Raw genomic sequence first — 18286 nt, 5'->3', positions numbered from 1 at the left:
AGGCAGCTGTGGAGGTGACTGATCTGAGTACTGGACCCTTTCAATACTAAATCTCTGCAAGGAACAATTTACATCGCTCAAGTCAATGAAATCCAATCGTATGAGTCTGTGCTCTGCACAAATCCACACCCCAGTGTTTCCAGCTCTGGCGCAACTAAACGCAGCCCCCTGCGCAGCTCATATGATCGCAGCAGCGAGTAGTCATGGTAGTTGCAGCATGCAAATCTGCTGACGTGGATCACATGATCACAGCAATGTTTTTTTTTCTTCCTCACGTGCAGTCCGTGCAACTAGAGTCGACCCGTGCGTGAGGAGGCGTACCGCACTCACGTGCTCATTGGTCTCTTGCACATGCACGTGTACCCGGATAAGTAGTGCCGAAAAGTGTAAGGCTGTGCACATGTGGTACTGCGCTTGCAGATTTCTGCCATTTCGATGAACTAATACTTTAATCTCAACAGGAAATGGAAGCGTTTTGTTTGAAGATACAAGTAGTACAGGAGTCATGATTGTACTCGCACCTTGTACCGTACTGCTTAGTGGTCGAGCGCTGCACTGGCCACCGACCACGCCGCCCATATGCAGCAAGTCACTATTTTACCCAATGCATTTCCCTTGCCATTGCCACCATTAGACACTGCGACAGGACACCTTGGGGGTATTCGACGGTTGTTCTCATCTTTTCACATGTGTATCTTCGCAATTCTTGAGAAGAGAGCACATCAATGATTTGAATAAAAAAAATCACGGTTCGCGTGAGACTCGGCTGGAAACCGAGTTTTCCGCATCCGTAGGAACTTGAAGGGTGGTGGCGTTCCTAAGGATGGTTTGAATACGTATAGAATAAACACCACGGTCTGATCGGAGAAGTAATTTTTCTTCTTCAGACTTTTCCCGTTTGCATATTTCCCTCAAACCAATGAATAAGGTGTTGCACGGTTATTACACACTTACCGGTATTACACACTTATTACACACTTATTACACACTTATTACACACTTATTACACACTTATTATACAGTTATTATACACTTATTACACACTTATTACACACTTATTACACACTTATCGCAGAAGTGAAATTCGTGTAGATGGAACACTACTAGTCTAGATATTATGAGTAGGAGAGTATGCTTCCTACTACTAGACCATTAGGAGGAGGGAGGTATAAGGGGCGGGACCGCGGGGGTAGGACGCAAGTAAGCTTGACAGTTCATGATCATAGCCCTGCACATTGCCCAGCCCTAGTCGGTCCAGCCCTAATCGGTCCAGCCCAAATCGGCCCAGCCCTAATCGGCCCAGTCGTTATGCCTGGCCCTAATGCCTAGCAGCCACTGTAAATCAAACGCGTGAATGTTTGTGATGATATTGTGCGGACGCATGATAGAAGTATGCAAGCAAACGTGGTTCATTCAATCTGATTCCAGCACACACACACACACACACACACACACACACACACACACACACACACACACACACACACACACACACACACACACACACACACACACACACTTGTACTTGCTCACTGCCAAAACTAGCAGTCAGGGACCCGCTGACTGAACGCTAACTTAACGCGCTGGTAACGCGCTGGTAACTCTGCTCAGCGCACTAGTACTGCTAGTAACGTACAGACGTGTGCTGTTGCTCTCAAACCAAAATAATGTCTTCTTTGTACTCCTTTGAGAAGCTGGATTCAATCAGCGTTCTAACTGGGCAAGCATTTTTGGATTCGTTGGGCAATACTCCTTCATACTCCTTCATACTCCTTCACCTTGTGTATGGTCTAGCAGGTCATACCGTATGGTGTAGTGCTAGACTCAGGGCAAGTGCTATACTCAGGGCAAGTGCTAGACTAGTACTCAGGAAACACAATGCTTTTGGCCACAATGTTGGTCCAGCCATGCAGTATGGCATGACCAAACCGGACCAGGTACGTGCTTGTCTGTGCCAGTGCCGTGGATAGGGGCGTGGCGAGGACTATGTCGGTGGAGTTCACTCAAGGAGCATGCAAGTGTAGACACTAACTGTCCACGGTAGAAACAGGATCCCTACCCACAAATAGCAATACTGGTGAACATTGTAGTAATTGTGAGGCACTATCATAATGATTAGAGTCATCCCACAAGATCAAGAGGATGAAGTCATCCGTATTTGCAGAGACCACGTGTCAGATGTATGGAGCGCGCAAATATTAGAATAACGTTAGCTCCAATCTGGCACTAAGCGCTCCACACCAAACAGGGAGCATGCACAAAATGCGATTATCTACAGCTTACCTCAGCTAGCGCAGATGTCTGAGCCCGACGGTGGGAGCTCGCTCCGCGATCGGTAGCGTTGCAGCCGAGACCTTATCCCGTCGTCCTAGCAAGCCGGCCACGCACTCCTCCCCCGAATGCCTGTGCTGAAGTGCGCAGCCGCAGGATATAGAATTTTTTCCACCTAAAAATGATTGATGGTGCAGCGTGTACAGTACAGACTGGTAGGCAAGAGTAGTAAAATAACTACTTTCTCGGTTTTTGACAGAGACAGGCTACCGTACTGTATACTTCTGTCTGTAGTCTTGGCGAACTCTCCACTACAGAGTATGCCAAGTTGCACTTGTAAACACTTCGGAAGTTCCACTTTCCGTCCCGACGACGACACGCTCTCAGCTGCACATAATACACTAATGAATGAAAACAAACGATTCCCAATATTTCACAAACAATTGGCCGTCATCAGGCCAGGGGAGGGAGGAAGAGTAGACAAACACGGAAGTTGTTGTTGTTGTTCTTGTTTTTGTTTTTTTTAATTTGAATTCGCAATACCAAACGGGCAATAAGCCCAATTACATGGAAGCGAATAAAAGAATGCTAAGAATGAGGCATTGGGGTGGATATTATTTCAAGTGGAAATACTGATCCCGGGAGGTACTACAAATAGGTACAATGAAAATCTGAAAAGGCCATGGTACTGTCGTTTACCATGCTGCAAGCAGCTACATGGAGAAGGAAAAACAACAAGAACTGAGACGTTTTATCTCATGTATTGGACAAACAGAGGTAACAGGAAAAGACCGTTCGTTATATGCCTATACATACTGTCCGTGTTTGTGTGTGTGTGTGGGGGGGGGGGGGGGAGGGGTGCATGTCACTGTTTCTCTTCTTTAAAAACGTTTATGGCATGAGAGTGTACGGGTACACGGCTGCTGCGAAATCGGCCACGGCTTTGCAGGAACGTACACTGGCTGGCAGAGTGTTCCACAGCGCAGGTCCACGGAAGAACGGTCGGCGAGTGCCTGTATTCGTCCTGGCCAGCGGGAGAATGAGCCCGGCGTTGGCTTGATGTCGATTTGGGGCCGTGGTTGCGGGCGTCAGCTGCTTTGAAAGCGCTGTACTACATTGGCCGTTCAGTCCGCGCCAGATGAGATCGAGGAGTCGGTGGTGTTGTGTCTCCTCGATTTTGCGGAGGGATATGCTCTCCCTTTGGTGGCTTACCGAAGATGTGGGTGGTAGGCTGAACATAGCGCGGATGGCACGGTTCTGAGGACGTTGGAGTTTCCCTAGAGCAAAACTGAGAGGGACGTGCTATAGGCCACACTTCCATATAATAGGTCGGGCATCACAACGGATTTTAGGTACTGGACCCTGGCCTTCTGGGAAAGGGCTCACCGGGCTCGCCACAATGCTCCGACTTTCCTGTTCACCTTCGCTGTAACATCGTGGATGTGGTAGTCCCAGGTCAGTTGCTCGGTGATGGTTAAACCCAAGTACTTGGCCGCAGTACAAGCAGGTAAGCAGGTCTGATGGCAATTTACAGCGATACTGGTTTGCGCATCCCTCCCACACACGGAAGTGAGGGGAGGGAGAAATGGTAGACAAACACGGAAGTGAGGGGAGGGAGGAATGGTAGACAAACACGGAAGTGAGGGGATAATAATCTTTATTTCAGGATTACCCAAAGGCTAACGCCTATATCCTCGTTAGCGGAATACAATTTAAAAATGAATGAAGCCAAAACCGAATATACTACAATTAAAAGAGAAAAGGACAGAGTAGACGAGCGATGGCGGAACACGGTCAAACTAGGATCGATGCTTGGAGTGGAGGAAGATATCAGTAGGAGAAAACGTCTAGCAACATGCGCCTTACATCAGCTGTGGGTGATATGGCTAAGAGGTAACCATGCCCGTGAACCCCTTCGGATTAGGTTATACGGCAGCTTTATTCTCCCAATACTTCTTTATAACTGCGGCACATGGAGCCTGACAGAGACTCAAGAAAAGATACTTGACTCGTTCCACCGCCAGCAGTTACGAGCAGTCATAGGGGTCAAATATCCCCCTATAATACGCAATGAAGCACTGTACAAGCGCACTGGCTCCAAGCCACTCAGCAGAATCATCCAGTCTGCTAGGTGGAGAATGTTTGGCCACATGCTTCGACTAGACACCTCATCCCCGGTCCAGCAGGCTATGTCAGCATACTTTCAGCCAGGAAGCTCAGGGTTCCGAGGCCGCCCGAGAACAACACTCCCGCGATCCATCAACAACGATCTGAAAAATTCCAGATCCACAAACTCCCTCACATCACACGAGGATCTAGTTGCACTGAGGCAGCTCGCCCAGGATCGTCGAAAGTGGAAGGAACTAATGTGTGCTGTGTGTAATGGCTGAAGTTATACAATTACACAAGATACCCTTAACAATAATAATGGATACAATTACACTAGATACCCTTAACAATAATAACGGATACAATTACACTAGATACTCTAGATACTAGATACTCGGTACTCTAGATACTAGATACTCTAACAATTTTATCAAACATTATGATAATTATGGCACAATGCGCAAGATCAGGGAAAGATGCACAATTCGCTCACCAATGCCTGCTCCAACAACGCAGTACGCTGACGATACTACTCTGCATAACCGAAATGACGATGAGGCGAAGGCTCTTGTTGCTGAGTGTGAACCTATATTTAACGAAGACAACCTCAAGCTCAATACACAGAAAACTGAATATGTTGATGTTACAAGAAACAGCAACGAATGGAGATCAATCAAACTCCTGGGTTCTCTATTGGGCTCTGCAGAAGACGTGGACATGAGAATCTCAAAAGCAAACAGGGCGTTTGGTTCGATTTCTTGGAGACGGCATTCCTTTCAATCCCGACTGTGTATGTTTAACTGCCTCATAATGCCGATCCTTCTATACAATTGCGGATTGTGGACTCTGTCCAAATTGCTGAACGACAAACTGGACAAATGGCAACGGAGGAAGCTACGCGTACTGCTGCAGATTGTCTACCCGCAACGCATCACCAATAACAACTTATACACAGAAACAAAACAATCTCCAGTTAGTGCCACATGTCGGCGACGCAGGCTGCTGTGGTTTGGCCATGTGGTGCGAGAGGGTCCGGAATCCGCCTCGTTCCAAGCACTGGAGCTATCAATCAACACAAACGACATAAAAAAACCCCGTGGCCGTCCGCCATTGCGGTGGATAGATACGATTCGGCACGACCTGAAGGCAGCGGATCTCTCCGTGGAGAGCGCTCTCCAAGCTGCAGGAGATAGACTAACTTGGCTTGACACTGTTGACAGATGCGTCGACTCTGCTCCTGTCTAACAGGTTCAGGGAAGATGCGAGCTGTGTTTATTATTATTATTATTATGATAATTACCACATCAAATGCTGCGGAGACCTATCCAGAATCGCAATATGCTGGCCCTGGCCTGGAGATCTGCAACTATAATCAGCTTCTACTTTGCAACACTAACGGATTAGTCCCCTTTGTCGATTGATGGATCAATCGGTAGATTCGGCTCTGTTTTTCTTTCCTTTCTTTCTTGTTTTGAATTGTACGTTGAACTCATTGGATTTCTTTGTATTCTGTATCTCGTTATCGTTATATTTCCCTCTAGCCCTCTCGCTTAGGATGAGCTTTCTTTTTTATGGCAGCTTAAGCGAAGGCTATATACCTGCTTTATGCAGGTTGATGCCAACGCGAACAAGCAAAATAATAATAATATAATAACGCCTATCTGGGGGATCTCCTATTTGTGTATGTACTAGTAACATAGTTAAGGATGCAAGAGAAAGTGCGCAAAGACTTTAAGTGAGTTTGAAATGTCGGTTTGAAAAAGGAATAATAAGAAACACAAGGAAAGAAAGTAAGACAGAAAAGAAAAGAACAAGCATGTAAATCAATGATTGCACATCAAAGGTGTACCAGTGCAGTCGAACTGATACTTAGCAATGTGAATACGTAAATGACGCTTGAATTCAGATAGGGAATCTAAAGTTGTCAATCGAGGTGGAAGACAATTCCAAAGAGAACCAGTTTTCTGTAGGAAAAGGGATGAAAAAATACGACCATGTGAGATAAAAACTAGCTTTTTGGGCCTACGGGCACTACGTGATATGGTTTTCGCAAAGCGAGAGAGATATTCTGGGTGGAAATTGATGTACTTAAAAATAAAACAACAAGAGAAATATAAATACGGCGAAATTGCAGAGATTCTAAGTGACACAATCTATTCAAATTGGATTTTGATTCATAAATATCAAAGGTTATTTTTGCAGACTTCAGGAGTCGCCGGCAAACCTTAGCCTGGAGTACATCAAGGGACTCTAACTGAGCGGATGTGATCCTAAATGACCAGACAGGAATGGCATATTCAATTGCCGGACGCACATAAGACTTATACAAGAGGAGAATATGGGACGATGGTAAATGTCTGTCCATGAAACACAACAGGTTGACTCGTTGCTGAAACTTCCTGAAGATGGTGTGGAAGTGGTCATGGAACTTCAAACCATCACTAAGCTGTACGCCGAGATACTTAGCAGAACGTCCAAAGGCAATAGGAACGCCGTCCATTAAAACAGAGGAGGAGTCAGGGAGGAAGGGTAGACAAACACGGAAGTGAGGGGAGGGAGGAAGGGTGGACAAACACGGAAGTGAGGGGAGGGAGGAAGGGTAGACAAACACAGAAGTGAGGGGAGGGAGGAAGGGTAGACAAACACAGAAGTGAGGGGAGGGAGGAATGGTAGACAAACACGGAAGTGAGGGGAGGGAGGAAGGGTAGACAAACACGGAAGTGAGGGGAGGGAGGAAGGGTAGACAAACACGGAAGTGAGGGAGGGAGGAAGGGTAGACAAACACGGAAGTGAGGGGAGGGAGGAATGGTAGACAAACACGGAAGTGAGGGGAGGGAGGAAGAGTAGACAAACACGGAACTGAGGGGAGGGAGCAAGGGTAGACAAACACGGAACTGAGGGGAGGGAGGAAGGGTAGACAAACACGGAAGTGAGGGAGGGAGGAAGGGTAGGCAAACACGGAAGTGAGGGGAGGGAGGAAGGGTAGACAAACACGGAAGTGAGGGGAGGGAGGAAGGGTAGACAAACACGGAAGTGAGGGGAGGGAGGAAGAGTAGACAAACACGGAAGTGAGGGGAGGGAGGAAGGGTAGACAAACACGGAAGTGAGGGGAGGGAGGAATGGTAGACAAACACGGAAGTGAGAGGGGGGAGGAAGGGTAGACAAACACAGAAGCGAGGGAGGGAGGAAGGGTAGACAAACACGGAAGTGAGGGGAGGGAGGAAGGGTAGACAAACACAGAAGTGAGGGGAGGGAGGAAGGGTAGACAAACACAGAAGTGAGGGGAGGGAGGAATGGTAGACAAACACGGAAGTGAGGGAGGGAGGAAGAGTAGACAAACACGGAAGTGAGGGGAGGGAGGAAGGGTAGACAAACACGGAAGTAAGGGAGGGAGGAAGGGTAGACAAACACGGAAGTGAGGGGAGGGAGGAATGGTAGACAAACACGGAAGTGAAGGGAGGGAGGAAGAGTACACAAACACGGAAGTGAGGAGAGGGAGGAAGGGTAGACAAACACGGAAGTGAGGGGAGGGATGAAGGGTAGACAAACACGGAAGTGAAGGAGGGAGAAAGGGTAGACAAACACGGAAGTGAGGGGAGGGAGGAATGGTAGACAAACACGGAAGTGAGGGGAGGGAGGAAGGGTAGACAAACACGGAAGTGAGGGGAGGGAGGAAGAGTAGACAAACACGGAGGTGAGGGGAGGGAGGAAGGGTAGACAAACACGGAAGTGAGGGGAGGGAGGAATGGTAGACAAACACGGAAGTGAGGGGAGGGAGGAAGGGTAGACAAACACAGAAGCGAGGGGAGGGAGGAAGGGTAGACAAACACGGAAGTGAGGGGAGGGAGGAATGGTAGACAAACACAGAAGTGAGGGGAGGGAGGAAGGGTAGACAAACACAGAAGTGAGGGGAGGGAGGAATGGTAGACAAACACGGAAGTGAGGGGAGGGAGGAAGGGTAGACAAACACAGAAGTGAGGGGAGGGAGGAAGGGTAGACAAACACGGAAGTGAGGGGAGGGAGGAAGGGTAGACAAACACGGAAGTGAGGGGAGGGAGGAATGGTAGACAAACACGGAAGTGAGAGGAGGGAGGAAGGGTAGACAAACACAGAAGCGAGGGGAGGGAGGAAGGGTAGACAAACACGGAAGTGAGGGGAGGGAGGAAGGGTAGACAAACACAGAAGTGAGGGGAGGGAGGAAGGCTAGACAAACACGGAAGTGAGGGGAGGGAGGAAGGGTAGACAAACACGGAAGTGAGGGGAGGGAGGAATGGTAGACAAACACGGAAGTGAGGGGAGGGAGGAAGAGTAGACAAACACGGAAGTGAGGGAGGGAGGAAGGGTAGACAAACACGGAAGCGAATACATTCATGATACACGTAACACAGGCAGATGAATGTTTTGGAACTCGCACATCATTGTCTCACAATTGTTTTGGAACTCACACATCATGGTCTCACAATTGTTTTGGAACTCGCACATCATTGTCTCACAATTGTTTTGGAAGTCGCACATCATGGTCTCACAATTGGCAAGAAAATTAAAAGAAGTCTTCACTTGGAGCCTAAAGTAATTTCCCCTTCAGCAAACGCGCTCTCTGGCAGACCTCACACACCAGCACCATGACTGTGGCAGACCCCCTCAAACACCAGCACCATAACTCCAAGTTGTAGATACAAGTACAATTACATGTACTGACAAATTTAATTTCCTCCACACACTACAGAGCTGTTTCGAGCACTATACAATCATATAGATCTCTTCAGTGTTCGGTTGCGAATAATGAAAGGCTAGAATAATGAATGGCTAGAATAACGAATGGCTAGAATAAATTTGAAAGCACAGTTTTATACATAGAATGAAGCGAAGAAGTGCTTGAAGCACTTGAAAGGGGACCAAACTTGAAAAAAGAAAAAAGAAACAGAAAAATAGAAAGAAGAAAAGACCAATAAGTTACGAGATACATTATTTATACAAAAGAGAAAGAGAGACCAAGGAATTTTGTATAAATTAAACCTTGGCTCTCCATCTGAGATACATTATTATTATGAACTTCTATTTTACTAGGGTGTTTCCCACAGACCTATGGTCTTCTTACGGGAGCCCCTAGGAAGGTTATGCATGAGGTTATGCATGAGGTTATGCATGAGGTTATGCATGAGCGAATAAATGAGCAGTAATCTGTACAAGTACGAACAGTGGAAGGCAACAGCCTCCTCCACTCTGGCATATTCCACTCTGGCATATTCCACTCTGGCATATTCCACTCTGGCATATCCCACTCTGGCATATTCCACTCTGGCATATTCCACTCTGGCATATTCCACTCTGGCATATTCCACTCTGGCATATTCCTCTCTGGCATATTCCTCTCTGGCATATTCCACTCTGGCATATCCCACTCTGGCATATTCCACTCTGGCATATTCCACTCTGGCATATTCCACTCTGGCATATTCCTCTCTGGCATATTCCACTCTGGCATATCCCACTCTAGCATATTCCACTCTGGCATATTCCACTCTGGCATATTCCACTCTGGCATATTCCACTCTGGCATATTCCACTCTGGCATATCCCACTCTGGCATATTCCACTCTGGCATATTCCACCGGTCAGCAGCGAGATAGCCAATCCGAGAAAAGCCAGCCGTACTCTGTGCTGGCGGTAATGCCAAAGAAAAAGACACCTGAGATCTGGTATACAATATACATTGTACAGTGTACAATGTATGACTAACAGTCCACCAAGGCACAGTAACGAGATCTTATACAGTCAGTTTTTGGTTCTTTCTTCTTTTATACTATTGGCTCAACATGCGAGAGAAAGAGAAGAGATACAAGTACCTAAAACGACACATCTAAGGCTAAGTGTAGTGTGTAGTGTGGAATGTGGAATGTGGAATGTGTGTAGATGTGTCTACTGTGCATTCCCCACACCAGTAGTGCCCCACACCTGTAGTGCTCCACACCTGTAGTGCTCCACACCTGTAGTGCTCCACACCAGTAGTGCTCCACACCTGTAGTGCTCCACACCAGTAGTGCTCCACACCTGTAGTGCTCCACACCAGTAGTGCTCCACACCTGTAGTGCTCCACACCAGTAGTGCTCCACACCTGTAGTGCTCCACACCAGTAGTGCTCCACACCAGTAGTGCTCCACACCAGTAGTGCTCCACACCAGTAGTGCTCCACACCTGTAGTGCCCCACACCAGTAGTGCTCCACACCAGTAGTGCTCCACACCTGTAGTGCTCCACACCAGTAGTGCTCCACACCTGTAGTGCTCCACACCTGTAGTGCTCCACACCAGTAGTGCTCCACACCAGTAGTGCCCCACACCAGTAGTGCTCCACACCAGTAGTGCTCCACACCTGTAGTGCTCCACACCAGTAGTGCTCCACACCAGTAGTGCTCCACACCAGTAGTGCCCCACACCAGTACTGGCAGTAGTGCTCCACACCAGTAGTGCTCCACACCTGTAGTGCTCCACACCAGTAGTGCTCCACACCAGTAGTGCTCCACACCAGTAGTGCTCCACACCTGTAGCATGCATGTCAATGCTAGCGGCTGCATGTCTGCAAGAGCGTTTGTGGATGCCAGCTCCCTGCATATCCTGCTGGCTGCCAACTTCTGGCCAAGGCCACTTTATTGCAGGAGGTGGACCTTCCACACATCCGACACTCACAAGACAGTGCCAGGGTCAGCTCAGCCTGGCTGCCCACCAACTGACACGCCAGAGACATCCCCATCCCTGCCCAATCCACTGCAAAGCGCAGGTAGCAACAAAAGCAGCAGCGCAGATACTGCAAGCAACAACAAAAGCAACAGCGCAGATACTGCAAGCAACAACAAAAGCAACAGCGCAGATACTGCAAGCAACAACAAAAGCAGCAGCGCAGATACTGCAAGCAAGCAACAATGAAGATCCTCCTTACAAATGCTGGTGGAATCATGTCCAAATTTGGAGAGTTTCAACACGCGCTTATATCCTCCAAAGCTGATATCGCTGTTGTTACTGAAACCAAGATCACCGCAGAGATATTCTCCCTTCACGAGTCAGCCATCCCAGGGTACTCCGGCCCACTCCGGCGTGACAGGACTGAACATGGTGGTGGCATAGCAATCTGGATACGCAGCCCATTGGCGTACCATCATCTAGATCAGTACGACTCATCTGTTCACGAAGTAACTTGGCTCACAGTGCAGTCTGCCCATCATGGTAAGATAGTGCTGTATACAGGCCAGGATCCGCCTCAGACACTGATATCTCAACACTTGAGCACCTCGATGGCATCCTGGATAGCGTCAGAAAACACGGCACCCACACCATGCTGGTCGGAGACTTCAATGTCCACAACACGGCTTGGCTCGGCAGCTCTAAGACCACCCGTGCAGGGGAGTACATGGAGGAACTAAGTGCTGCCCACAGCCTCATGCAGCATGTCCAAGAACCAACCCGAGGTCTCAACACCCTGGACTTAGTGCTCTCTGACTTCACTGGTACTGTGACCACCGGTATCTCGCCGCCGATAGGAAGGTCAGACCATTGTGTTGTCCACGCTGTGCTCGCTCAAGCCCCGCTAGAAAATGAGCCCAGCACACGGAGACGTGTGTGGCGATATGGCCAAGCCGACTGGAACAGACTGCGTGCCCACTACCGTCGCATTGCCTGGGCAGCTGAGTTTCCGGAGGACCCAGAGGAAGCATGCAGCCTTGTTACTAGGCACATCGTGTCTGGGATGCTGCAGTTTATTCCCCACAAGATGCTGGAAACAAGGCCGTCCGATCCGAGCTGGTGGACACCAGAATGCACTGAGGCTCAACGTGCCAAAGAGAAAGCATGGAAGGCCTGGCGTCACCAGGGGCCCAGCGAATGCCTGAAGCAGTCGTTCATGACAACTGTCACTCAATCTATTACAACCCAACATCGTGCACAACAAGCTGAAGAGCAGACAGTCCGAGAGCGTCTCACACGTGGTTCCATGAGAGACAAGGACTGGTGGAGGAATGTCAAGCGCGCCGCCGGTCTGGGTAGGACTACAGACGTGCCAACACTCACTGATGCTGACGGGCACGAGCACAGTACATCGAAAGCCAAGAGCGAGTGCCTTGCTAGATTCTTTGCTGAAAAATGTAGCCTTGGGGATAATGACATCGACAATGCTGAGTTACCAGCAACACCCCGCACTACCACTCCGGGCCTGCAGCGCATCCGCTTCCGCGTCTCTGAAGTCCAACAGTGCCTGAAGCGTCTCAACACATCCAAATCCACTGGTCCAGATGAGATCCCAGGACGAGTACTCAAGGAGTGTGCAGCTGAACCTCTGAACATCCGCTGGCTAGATTGTTTCGCCTGTGTTTTGCAAATGGAGTCCAGCCCCAATCATGGAAAATTGCCCGTGTCGTTCCAGTGCACAAGAAAGGACCCAAATCCATGATGAAGAACTACCGGCCTATATCTCTAAGATCATGGAAGGTATCATCAATCGGCAGCTTGTGAACCACCTGGAAACCCATCAACTCTTCTCCTCGTCCCAGTTTGGCTTCCGACGTGGACTGGGCACAAGTGACCTACTGACGGCTCTCCAGCATTCCTGGGCCACTACCCTGGCTGGCGGCGGTCTTGTGCATGCCCTGGCAGTTGATATTGCCGGGGCATTCGACAAGGTTTCCCACCCAGGTGTCCTTGCGAAGGCACAGCAATGTGGCATCCACGGCCAACTCCTGGCTTGGCTAAGGTCGTATGATGTATCTCCATGACCGAAAACTGACTGTAGTTGTTGGCGGTCAGTCCTCCCCACTGTTCCCGATCAAGGCTGGAGTGCCCCAGGGTAGCCTCCTAGGTCCCACTCTTTTCCTGTTATATGTAAACGATGCAGAACAGTGTTTAGCCCCAGGCTCCAGTCTAGCTGTCTACGCGGACGATACAACACTCTATGCCCTAATCAGAAACCCAGATACCATCGCTGCTGCTTGCAATAGCCTCCAAGCATCTATTGACCGCCTGCAGACTTGGGGTGCCCAATGGAAGATAAAGTTCGAGCCATCAAAATCTCAGGCAATACTCCTTGACCGCCACAGACCATCCCTGGATGTCCCACAGCTCACATTTGATGACATGCAGGTGCCTGAGAGCCCTCAGCTCAAGCTGCTAGGAGTGTTATTTGACAGTACTCTCTCCTTCCGGGCCCACATCTGTTCCCTTGCCGTTAGAGCCAAATAGCGACTCGGCCTGCTCCGAAAGGCATCTCGGATCCTGGACAGTGCAGGGCGCCTAACTGTGTACAAAGGATTTGTACGGCCTATAATTGGAGTACGCCCCTCTCGTCTGGGCAAGTGCGGTACATTGTCACCTCCATCAGCTGGACCTGGTCCAGCGTCGAGCCATGAAGGTTATTGGCCCCTCATTGCTCCCCAGCCTGGCAATCCGAAGGCATGTTTACGGGCTGTGCTACCTGTATAAGCTGCAATGCATACCAGGTCCAGCTCTACTTACCAACATGGTACCTCCCCCAGCAAGAGTTAACGCTGCACCCCGGACGCGCCGGCAACGCCAGTCCCTCGGTGGCCACTCTTTCCAACTCGCAACTCCTCTGCCAGCCTCCAGTCCAGAGTTCATCCGCCGCTCCTTCCCATACTTTGTCCTGGAGAGCTGGAACACACTGCCTGCCCCAATCCTCGCCGAACGCCCAACTCTCAAGGAATTGCCGACATTCAAGACCAAGGCCTACTATCACCTCCGCCAGACCAATTGGCTATGGGCCACTGAAGTCCACCAGCACTGAGAATAACCGGTTGTCTCTATTATTATCATTTTCTGTCTCTCTCTCTCTCTCTCTCTCTCTCTCTCTCTCTCTCTCTCTCTCTCTCTCTCTCTCTCTCTCTCTCTCTCACTCACTCTTCCTCTCCTGGGAAGCTCCTCATGCTCATTCTCCCTTTCTCTGTCCATTTCCCCTTCCTGATGCGTAGACCAACTGTTGAACCCGAGACCACTAGGTCGGGGGAGGTTGACCTACCTCATCGGCACGCATGCTACGCTCCTCTGTGTTGTCAAAGTTCGCTTGTCCACTTTTGTCTACCTCCCCTTTTATGTTGCTGGCCAGTGCTTTATAGTAAAAAAAAAAAAAATGTATACATCATGTACATGTACCCATGCTTGTTGTACATGTACACGTGATACGTGATATGTGCCAGTGATACGTGATACGTGCAAGTGATACGTGATACGTGCAAGTGATACGTGATACGTGCAAGTGCAACATGTGTGCGTGTGTGCGTGTGTCTTGTGGTATGTAGAGGAGATGAGTGTCGATATCCAGTGCAGACAATACAGTGAAATATAATCTTTGTCCATTCGGCACCAACCGACATCATAGACTGATGGTCTGCGGCTTCCGGAGGATCTCGATGGCTTTGAGTAGTGTTCTCAATAGTTAGTTGCGTAGCTCCTTGCCGAGAATCCTTTCCTAATGGAATGGTCAAATGGTTGGAAGATGTTTCGGAAGCGGAAACTCAGTTGAGGGAGGAGTGGTGCCCGGCCTCATGTGGGGAGGAGTGAAAAGCAGTTCAGACGTCAGCTCGTTACGCTCTTCGAACCCACGCTGTCACTGTATGCTCTTCACTGAGTGCAGACCAGCAGCGCACAGTTGAGCTTGCAGCGGAGAAGGGCGCCTCAGGGTGGTGGACATGCCAACCCCTGAAACGTCATGGCTTTGCTATGGCGAAGGCGGAGTTTCGGGATGGTTTACATCTCCGCTACAACTGGGGACTACCGCACATGCCGCTGCGTGATCTTGTGGGAGCCAGTTCACCATCGCCCATGCCTTGAGCTGCCCGACGGATGGGTACCAAAGTATTCGCCACAACGAAATTCGAGATGTGATCGCTGGCCTCCTGAAGAGAGTGGCTACCAATGTCTCCGTCGAGCCGCACCTCGAGCCTCTGTCGGCAGCTCTCTCTTCACACTGCCATTCGTGCCGATGCTGCCAGATTGGACGTGGCCGCTAACAGATTATGGGGAGGACAATTTGAAAGCACATTATATTGATGTAAGGGTTTTCAACCCATTTGCGCCCTCAAATCGCTCCTCCTCCGTCTTCGCAGCCTACACGCGCACCCGCCATGAGAAGGCAAAGAAGCGTTCGTACGAACAGCGCTTGCGTGATGTAGAGCACGCCTCGTTTTCCCCGACCGTGTTCTCTACGACCGGTGGCATAAGCAAGTGTGCGTCAGCTCTGTATAAGAGAATTGCTTGCTGTATTGTTTGCAGAGAAGACCGGTGAGTCCCACTCCCTCACCATCGAGTTCATCCGGTGCCGTCTCAGCGTAGCGCTTATACGGGCCAGCGTAATGTGTGCGCGTGGTAGCCAATCCATGTTTTCTGTCTATGCCCCTGTCACGTCATCTGCAGCCGTAGTCGCTGCGAAGGCATCCATTGTGGCTGACTGAATATTGTACAATCATGTAGACTGGTTTCACAGCCAGTTCAGCTCATTTTTCTACTACTACTTATTATTATTATTAATTTTACCATGGCGACCACCGTATTAAAAAGTCCACGTAACTCGTATCCATTCTAAATGAGATTAACTTGTTTGTTTCTATTGGTGTTTTCCTGTGTTGATCTGCTCACAGCAAAGTTCCTCCAAAGTGTCCACACTGTGCCCAGACATTGGAGAATGAGGTATGTGAGTTGGTTCTTATTTGTCTGGGTACGAGGTCACACTGGGTCACCGCGGTACACGATCTCAGGGCACTAGATACCGTGAAAGGAGTCCCAACTGGTCATGCTGCACGTCGGAGTCCTGCTGGGGACTGTACATGCTGTCCTCAGACTGTTTCCTTTCCATTCCCTCAAAGACTTTAAGTGATGACATTGCATGGCCTTTCCATTCCCTCAAAGACTTTAAGTGATGACATTGCATGGCCTTTGTAATGTCATCACTGGGGTATGTTTATCATACAGTGATTGCCGAAAAAATACGAGATTACGGTAGTCGACTACCATGTGCAGCATTGGTCTACATGTGCAGCATTGGTCTACATGTGCAGCATTGATCTACAAGTGCAGTATTGACCTACATGTGCAGAATTGACCTACATGTGTAGCATTGATCTACATGTGCAGTATTGATCGGATGTTTTGTTGGCAAGTATTAGAGAGGTTCTGCACAACGAAAATTCGAACGAAGTTTCGCGACAGGCCTTGCGAAAATGTGTACGAATTTTCCCACGAACTTTGTGTTCTGCACATTTTCGTAGTTTGCATGCGCCAAGTGCACGTACGCCATGATCCGATCTCACGAAACTTCCTACGAAAGTTCATTTCGCGTTCCCTGCAAGTTTCGAGTCCAAAGTTGCGAAAGTTCGTGCGAAGTTTCCCACTTTGTGACGTAGAGCGAAAGTTCGTACACATTTTCGTTTTGCAGAACCTCTCTATTGTAGTTCCCGTTCACTGCACATGTACGTAGACTCTACTAGCGGTATTCACTGTACGTACTAGCGGTATTTACTGTACGTACTAGCGGTATTTGCAACAATCTACTCATGTCGTGGACATGGAAATCATGCCGGAGGTCTAGCAGCCCCAGGGCGCTGGTCATGCAGCCCCAGGGCGCTGGTCATGCAGCCGTGAGTACCCATACAGTAGTATCTGTTAGCGACATCATCTCACAGCAAACGTCTGGCGTGTTCAGCTCTCCGCGTCATCTCATGCAACGAGTTACGTTATTTACACACTGAGTGAGGGCACCGACCGGCCCCGGTCATTCGACCGGATTTCCATGTCCACGACAGTAGATCCACACGAGCAACCTGTTACATCCTACAAGCCAATCACATGATCAGTCATGTGACATGGGAACAACACACGTGACACACATCACACACACATACACACACACACACGCACACACAAGCATACAACTTACAAGCATACACATGTACCATGTATACGCCCGTCGCAAGAGAAGCACGCAAATCTGCAAATGCACTGGATGTGCACCCACAGATTTTCTCTTATAGCAACGATAGCGAACAAGATCTGGATGAGACAGATCAAGACTTGCGCCAGATAACTGTCTAATCCACACAACTGGCGAAGCCATGTGAATCGACCACCAATGCACACCTGGTCTACACCACACGGAGTACATCGGCATAAAACGGCCAAGACAGTTACCTATGCACACCCTGCACTTACTGGGGTAACCAGTATAGACAGCACACTGCTTTGATAGAAGCAGACACTAGATGCACTGGTACCTTGAAGTGAAGTTGGAGTTACTTTACCAACCAGCCTCGGCTACTGAGTACTGGGAACCCAGAGCCAACAGACATACCAACAACCTCAGCCATGAAAGCTATAATTATAGTAACGACACACTGGATTGTGGAGCCGAAACTAGTCCAACTTCCAAATGCTTTGGCAAGAAGGTAGCCTTCTGACACACACACACACACACACACACACACACACACACACACACACACACACACACACACACACACACACACACCTTTGACCTTGACTGTTGACGCCCATCGCCGGAGGCGATGATAGCAATGCTATGGCAGAAGCCATAGCAACTTGTGCTGGGATTGCACCATTCAACAGCTCGCAAGGCTGAAGAATTGACCGTCACTATTCAGCCTGGTCTACACCATACAGCTATTTTGAAGTGACTTTTTTCCGGTCAGTGAATCCCTATTTTTGGTCTTTTCATATTTTTTTCCCGCACACACATCACACCACATACTCCGGCATGCACTGGCTGTTGGTAACCACCCAGGAGAATGAAAGAAAAGTCAGGAAGAGTCTGAGAAAGAGAAGAAAGACGTGTGTGACCATAATCGTCGGGAATCGAACCCGCAACCTATCGATTGGAAATCGCTGCACATACCACTG

The 18286-nt window shown here is 49.1% G+C and overlaps 1 protein-coding gene across 1 annotated transcript; it reads left to right on the top strand.

The window, feature by feature from the left end:
* Nucleotides 1-11708: 11708 nt before the first annotated feature.
* LOC135812380 (uncharacterized) lies at nucleotides 11709-12818 on the top strand. Its single transcript, XM_065325755.1, has one exon. The coding sequence runs from the start codon at nucleotides 11709-11711 to the stop codon at nucleotides 12816-12818; it is 1110 nt and encodes a 369-aa protein (XP_065181827.1).
* Nucleotides 12819-18286: the final 5468 nt, after the last annotated feature.

The sequence above is a fragment of the Sycon ciliatum genome, chromosome 3, assembly GCF_964019385.1.
Source record: "Sycon ciliatum chromosome 3, ocSycCili1.1, whole genome shotgun sequence".
In the NCBI taxonomy this organism is placed as follows: domain Eukaryota; kingdom Metazoa; phylum Porifera; class Calcarea; order Leucosolenida; family Sycettidae; genus Sycon; species Sycon ciliatum.
Note: the sequence above shows the minus strand (reverse complement) of the source record. Positions and strands in the feature narration are given on the sequence as shown.